Source organism: Gossypium hirsutum, chromosome A12 (assembly GCF_007990345.1).
Source record: "Gossypium hirsutum isolate 1008001.06 chromosome A12, Gossypium_hirsutum_v2.1, whole genome shotgun sequence".
Classification (NCBI taxonomy): Eukaryota; Viridiplantae; Streptophyta; class Magnoliopsida; order Malvales; family Malvaceae; genus Gossypium; species Gossypium hirsutum.
The window spans coordinates 5,637,646-5,645,782 of NC_053435.1; the positions used below are offsets into that span (position 1 = coordinate 5,637,646).

Below are 8,137 nucleotides of genomic sequence, written 5' to 3' on the forward strand. Positions count from 1 at the left end.
CAACTGAGCTATACTGAGCAGGTTTCTATCTATTTCAGACACCAAAAGTACATTTGAAACAAGTTTGGTACCTGTAGGAGTTTCAATCAACACATCTCCTTTGCCTTCTGCTTTGATGAAGTGTCCATTTCCAACCTTCACCCATGTTTTGAAGCTTCTGTCAATTTTCTTGAAGATAACAGCAATAGGGGTCATGTGGTTTGTGCAACCATTGTCAATTAGTCATCATTTTGTGGATTTTCTTTTAGCAGCTGAGCAAGAGACAGCAAAGACTCGTTCTTCTTAATCGCTTTCTTTTTCTGCCACTTGAGTTTCAACTCTTGGCTATTGAGGTTGATTTGGCCTCTGTTTGCCTTTTTTTTTTGTAAACTTTGTCTGCATGGCCTATCTTTTTACAGATTTTGCACTTCACATCAGTCCTAAACCAACATACTTCACTCAGATAACTTAGCCTTTTATAGCGTAGGCAAGGTGGGTATTTTCTTGCACCATCTGTCTTTGGCTTGTTTGACCAGGTTTCTTCCTCTTGTATCTAGGGAAGCTTGAGGCTAGTCTGGTTTTGGCTTAGAAGGTACCTTCTTGATGCTCCTCCAGTCTACTTGCTCTCCTTTGCTCTTGAGCATAAAGAGCATTGATCAGCTCTGTCAATGAGATGCTGGTCAAGTCCCTCGAGTCTTCAAAAGATGAGATCTTTCCCTCATACCTTTTAGGTAAGGTTGAGATTACCTTCTCCATAATTCTTACTTCACTAAATTGTTCTCCAAGTAGCCTTATGTTGTTTACTACAACCATGATTCTGTCAGAGTATTGCTTCACTGTTTCTTCCTCATTCATCTTCAAGTTTTCAAAGTCCCTTCTTAAATTCAGTAGTTGTTGTTGCCTTGTTCTTTTAGTCCCTTGGAACTCCTCCTTCAGCTTATTCCAGGCCTGCTTTGGTGACTCACAAGCCATGATTCTTGTGAAAATCACGTCAGACACACTGTTCTGGATGCAAGACATGGCTTTGTGCCTTTCAGTTATTTCATCAGAATGTTGTCTGATTTGAGCCACTGTTGGATTGGCTCTAAGAGGTGCTAATTCAGCTTTTGATTTGATAACCTCCCATAGGTCAAATGCTTATAGGTAAGTCTTCATTTTTATTACCCATATGTGGTAGCCTTCTCCATTGAACACTGATGGTGGCCCTGGTGAGAATCCTGAGGAAGACATGGTTTTAAGGATTGATATATGACGTGTCCACTAAGAATTTGGCTCTAGATACCAATTGTTGGATTTTTGAACAATTTATCCGGACGAAGTATGAAGCTCAGTGTAAAACTTGAGCAACTATGCAATAAATTCGGATAAAGAATGAAGGAAGATTGAGCTTCAAAAAGGCTCGATATTTGTAAGATAAACAAACAGAATTTTACTTGGTGAAAGAAAGCAAAAATTGAGAGAGTATTTTTCTTGAATGATTTCTGTTGAAATTCATTGATTAAAAATGATGGCATAATGCCAATACATATACCAGTCATAAGCTGATCAGCTTTGACAGGTTTCACTTACTATTTTTAGGCTTCATTGCAACTTGCACAACTTGCACATTGCAACTTGCAAATCACAACTTGCACAATCAGGTTAGCTGATCTATCAATCTTATCAGCACCCAATTACATTAAATACACTACCTACTTAGTTCTAGTTTAACTAAGTTACAAAATATTAGCATCAACTTCAATAGTTGCATGTACTTTATCTGCATCAACATTAGCAGATAGAAGAAGCATTTGAGATTCCCTTTGTCTCCATGGATAGATATGAATATACATATACATAACTTGGGAGCAGATGCCTAGTATTTCAGTGAAAATTGCAAGAAACGTTTATTCAAGAAATAGGCTTCTTTGCTCAGAACAAAAAAAATGGCAGCCACTCAATCCAACAGTTTCCCCCGCTCATCTAGACAATACCCACTAGCAACAGAAGTTAATGAGCATTTGAATAGATTGAGGGCTTCTAAAGAGGCATCTACTTCATCATCATCAATAAGCTATAAACTAAATGGCTTTCAAGATTTGTATGATTGTGTTGTTAAGTTTCTTTAGTTGCTTCTGTCCCACCATGCTTTAGGCCACGAATGTGCTGATGAGTTGTTGGATGGTTCTCTTAGACTCCTCGACCTTTGCAGCACTGCTAATGATATTGTGCTGCAAATAAAAGAAAGCGCAAGTGAACTTCGATCGACTTTGCTCCGAAGGAAAATCGGTGAAGCTGAGATCGTAAGTGAAGTGAGGAAATACATGAGCTTTAGGAAAGTTTCCAAAAAGACTATCCACAAGGCATTGGGAAACTTGAAGGTCATACAAAGGAAAAACACAGTCTCACCTTCAGAAACTGTTAGCATACTAAAGGAGATTGAAGCAGTGACTTGTTCTATGTTTGAGGATTTGTTATCTCTCATCCCTGGACCAAAGCCTGGAAGTTGGTTATCAGTTTCAAAACTATTGCATCAAAGAAGAATAGCGTGCGAAGATGCTGGAAGAAACGTGAATGAATTCGAAAAGGTTGATGTTGCTTTGAAATCCTTTGGAATAACCAAATCTGATATCATAAATCTTGAGATGCAAAACAAGCTAAAAAAACTTGGAGTTGTTTATTCAGTATCTTGAAGATGGACTTGAATGCCTCTTCAGGTGTATGATCAAAGCAAGAGCCTTGCTTCTTAACATCCTTACCCTGTAAAAAACCAAATCCTGTATAGAAATCAAATATACATACATACATACATACATACATACATACATACATACATACATACATACATATATACATACATACATACATACATACATACATACATACATACATACATACATACATACATACATACATACATACATACATACATACATACATACATACATACATACATATATACATGCATGCATACATACATGCATGCATGCATACATACATACATACATACATACATACATACATACATGCATGCATATAAATGAAATACTCTTTTCCATTTATAACGTCGTACTTGTAAGGCCAAGACCCGCGGGAGATGGTGAATGAAAGCGAAAGCATGCAATTGGTGGCAGAGTCTATAACAACCCATTTTTCAGTTGTGTAAGAAACGGTGGTTTCGAAACCCCATTTTTGATATTCGAGTCCTTCTATATTATTATTTAACATTTATGAGGTTACTATAAAATTTAATTAAAGTTTGATCCATTAATTTATCAATTTGATAGTTAATTATGGTACAAGAACTAAATTCTAAAAGTGGTAAAATTTTATCGCTATGAATTTTAATTAATTGAAGACCACTTGATCAATTAAGCCATTTTTAACATAGTGAATGGTGGTGATGGACAACTATCATCCACTAAATTAGCTAATTATGGTTAACATTAGTTAATTATTAATTAATTATGTTAATTATAATTAATTAAAGTTTAATCTTAGTATAAAAGATAAATCAAAGAAAAAATAGTAATTTTTCATGTTCATCTTCTCCCTACCGTATCTATGAAGAAGAAAAAGGGTTTCAAAGCTTTCAAACTTTGGTCCCTAAATTGGTAAGTGACTTTAAGTCTGTTTATTGTAGTTTTTATATTTCTGAGGTCCCGGAAGCTTGATTTAGCTAACTTGTGCACCAATTTGTAAAACCTTTAAAGTTTTCAAAATTTTTCATTTTTGATTTCTTGAAGTTTTTGGTGCTAAATTATTTGATTTTAAGCTTAGAAGTGAAAAATGACAAGCTTGTAAATTTAATTGCTAGTTTTTGAAAATAAGGACTAAAATGCATTAATTTAGAAAATGGTATAATATTTCTACAATTTTGTATAATATAGGGTTATAAAAAGGATGAAACTGAGATCGGTTTCAAAATCGAAACTCAAATTTGAAAGTTATGGCAATCTCAATTTTAGGGACTAAATTGAATCAAATTCAAAACTTTAGGAAATATTGGAAAAGTGAAATTGAAGTGACTTATTTTTATAATAAGATGAAATAAGGTATTTGGAATTGATAAATTGAAATGAATTATCGTATAGATCAGGAATTGAATCAATCAAATGATAATTGAGGAAAACGCAAAATTTTGTATTAGTCATCGACATCTTATTTGTTGTTGTTTCTGCCAAGTAAATTCATATGGGACTTACTTTATTAATTCATGATTTTTTTTGTTTTGCTTTCTAGTTTGAATTGTTATGAATATAATGTCTTTTGCCATTTAATGGCCTAAATCTTAAAATATGAAATATATGAAAAATACAAATCGGTGCATGGTATGGAATGGATGTGAAATGTTATATGATTAGATGATATGTATATGATGTTGTTACATGGATTGGAATGATACAAAAACTATAACGGTGCTTGTGTGAACTTAGTAATCAATTAGGATATGAATAACATACTATTAGGGTCCCAAAAAGGAAAACAAGTGTTTGATCAAGGATTAATATGATGAATTGAGATCCAGCATCTATTGCAGATTCTCTGAAACCTGTGAGAGCAACTTTAGTTTGAAGCTTGTGTGAGCAAATCAGTATCATGTATCCGATTTCAATTTATTATAATTCTCTAGACGAAAATAGAAATGAAAACGGTATTAAACGGTAACAAAATGATTGAAAAGAATTCTTATGAACGGAATTATACATGTTTGCAATTTGATTATTGATAAGTTCTAAAAGTAACATGTTTTAACCTCATTTTTAATGCGTTTTTGGGTGATTATTCGATGTTAGTTGTGAATTTTATGCTCCTAATCCTTTACATACATGTTTTGATGCTTAATAGAGCACTTGAGAGCGAAAAATGAGCAAATATAGAAAAATTGGAGCAAGCTACAGGAAAAACACAAGCTGGCCCATTGCACACAAACCAACCACACGGTCATGTGACCCATATAGACACGTGGTAGGTCATCTCATTTTCACAAGATTTCACACCCAACTTTAAAAAATCATTATTTATAGGTTTTTCCGGCATTCTAAGACATATGGTTGACCAAAATAAGAAGATATGAGTGAATTGTCATAGAATGATTAAGAAATCACTATTTATAGGTTTTTCGGGCATTCTAAGACGTATGGTTGACCAAAATAAGAATATAGGAGTGAATTGTCATAAAATAATTAAGAAATCAACTTGAAAAACATCATTGAAGTCAATTCTGAAGCAGGTTTCCATCAAGATTGAAGATTCTCATTTGAATTCTTAGGAGATTATGATGAGTCTTTCGGTTATATTATCTCTTGGATCTTTTTATTTTAAAAAATGATCTAATTTTTTAAATACTTAGGAAGATAAACCCTATGATGGATTTTAATGTTTGATTTTTATTTTACGTAACAAATACTTAGTTTCTTGTTCTCAATTATGCGTGCTTAATTCTTATTTTGATATTTCCAGTGATATTTGCATAATTTAGAGATTTCTACGGATCAAAGTGGTAAGTAAAGAAATTGCATAATTTAGATTGATACTGACTAATGAAATCTAGGCAGATTCTTTCCTAGGTATTGTTTCGCTTCTTGGTTGTTAATCGATTATTTTCTTGATTTGTTCTTTAGCTAGTTCCACGGATATCAAATTTTGGCGTCATTGTCGAGGAATAGAATAGTAGGAAAATTTTGTTTCTATTAATTTAGCCATTTTATTTTAATTTTAGTTTTTTTTACTTTGATTTTTATCTCCTATTATTTTTTCTTTTGTTTGATTCTTATAGGTTGTTTTGGTTTATGATTAAAGGCAACCCATTGGAACCATTATTTTATAATAATGAGATTGAAAAAACTACTCGCAGATATCGAAGAGAAGTTAGAAAAGCAAGGCAATGTCAACAGATTTTAATAGACGATCAAGAGCAAAAGGACATTACCGTTGAGATGGATAATAATCCAAGTAATCAGCAACCTCTTGCAGCTCTTGCTCCTCGTACTATGTATGATTAATCTAAACCCACTCTGATTGAGGTCGAATCGAGTATTCTCAGACCAGCTATTGCTGCAAATAATTTTGAGATTAATCTGAATATAATTCAGATGGTGTAGCAGTATGTTTAGTTTCATGGGTTGCAAGGTGATGTCATACGTTTATAGTTGTTCCCATTCTCTATGAGGAGGAAGACAAAATTAATGGTTGAATTTACTTCCACAGGGTTTCATCACTACTTGGGCTCAGATGACTAAGAAGTTTTTGTTGAAATATTTTGCACCCCGGCTAAAACAACTAAGTTTAGGAATAACATCTTTTCTTTTGTTCAATTTGACATTCAGACGCTTTACGATACATGGGAGAGATTTAAAGATTTGTTGAAAAAGTTTCCTCATCATGGACTACATTTGTGGCTCCAAGTTAAAACTTTTTACAATGGTTTGAACCCCTCACCAAACAGATGATTGATGCGGTAGTCGGTAGAAAATTGAATAACAAGACACCTGAGGTAGCCCAATAAATTATTGAATAGACGACATTGAATAACTATCAGTGGCAAGTTATGAGAACGAAGCCTACTAAGGCAACCAGTGTTTTTAATATAGATGCAGTTGCTATTTAGCGAGTTAGGTGGAAGGTCCGAGTAAGAAAATTGATGGTTTGAGTAAGAATAAATAGATGAATCCAGTAATGCAACTTGATGCGACAAGAATGGGGAAAATCAATCCAGAATGTTTACCCTTTAGTTCTAACATGGAGTTTGAGCAAGTCGACTTTATGGGTAACAATTCTAGAACTCAAAATAACCCCTATAGAAATAATTATAATCCAGGATGGAGGAATCATCCAAATGTTTCTTGGGGGGTCAAGGAAATCAAAGGTCACAACCCCCTCCGGGTTTTCAGCAACCTTATCAAGGAGAAAAGAAGCCGAATCTGGAAGAGATGTTGACTAACTTCATTTCAGTGTTAGAAACTAATTCCAAAACATTCAAACGACTTTGAGGAATCAGCAAACATCTATTCAGGGCCTCGAGAATCAGATTAGTTAGCAGGCTAAGTTGATTTCGGAGAGACAACAAGTTAATTTACCTAGTAACACTGAAACCAACCTAAAAGAGCAAGTTCACGCAGTCACTGTACGAAGCATGAAAGGGTTAGTCGAGCCTTAAAAGAAGCTGAATCTAGACGCTAATGAGAGAATTGATGGGGTTGAAGGTTACAAGAAAGACCATAAGCCAATGGTTAAATAGTACAAACCACCAATTTTAATCCAAAAAAAGTGAAGAAAGACCGCATTGATGAACAATATGGTAAATTTCTTAAACTTTTGAAAATTTTACATACTAACTTACCTTTTTTTGAAGTCCTTTCGCTGATGCCCAATTATACAAAATTTTTAAAGGAGGTGTTAATAAATAAAAGGAAGTTGGACAAATTTTCCACTGTGCCAATAGAAGCTAAAATGTGCTCTTATTTCATGTGGGGTCTGAATGAAGATATACAAATGTTAGTGGTAGCACTTGAATTGAAAAAGTTTGTGGTTTTATCTGAAAGAGCACAGAAGATGGATGACATGTGCAACAAAAAGAAACAGGCCAAATCGAAGCTTTGAAATTCCAGTAAACGTAGTATGACCAAATCGTTTCCACTCCTCCATCGAAAAAAATCAAATGATTGTTTCTCATTTCTGTCAAGGTTTTTAAGATGCCAAGACCATTTAGATTATTCGATAGCCTTGCGAACGAGAAAAACCTGACTCTAATTAACACTCTCAATTGCGCAGATCATTTAAATTAGATAACTAGCTCCCTTCACATCATCCAATTTCACACCCAATTAGACCAAGACAATTTGTTCTTCAATAAAACAAAATAACAATTATGGATAGAGTTAAATTTAACAATCGTGTATTGTTCAAAGCATCGAACAATGAGCCTTTCTCAAAATGAAGCCAAAAGCGATACTAAGAGACGATCTTTATCTTTCTCGTAATTTAGAGAAAAAAATGAATATAAAGGAAAACATGAAATGAAGTGCGGTTTTAGGTCTCAAAGTTCGAACACCAAATTTTTGTTAGCCTTGGTCTAGATTGAAATTTAACTAGACATAATAAAATAATAACAAAAGAAAATTACAAACGAAATAAGGAATAAAAGTTGGGACTGACGCGAACTCGGATACGAGTTGAT

At 33.8% G+C, this 8,137-nt stretch overlaps 1 protein-coding gene and 1 non-coding gene across 2 annotated transcripts; one reads left to right on the forward strand and one right to left on the reverse strand.

The window, feature by feature from the left end:
* The first annotated feature begins 1,904 nt into the window (after window positions 1-1,904).
* Window positions 1,905-2,651, forward strand: LOC107921088 (uncharacterized). The gene is made up of 2 exons (XM_016850954.2): window positions 1,905-2,006; window positions 2,088-2,651. The coding sequence occupies exons 1-2, from the start codon at window positions 1,905-1,907 to the stop codon at window positions 2,649-2,651; spliced, it is 666 nt and encodes a 221-aa protein (XP_016706443.2).
* Window positions 2,652-6,242: 3,591 nt separating this feature from the next.
* Window positions 6,243-6,349, reverse strand: LOC121211559 (small nucleolar RNA R71). The gene has a single exon (XR_005906783.1). It is a non-coding gene; the product is annotated as a small nucleolar RNA R71 (small nucleolar RNA).
* Between the last annotated feature and the right edge of the window lie 1,788 nt (window positions 6,350-8,137).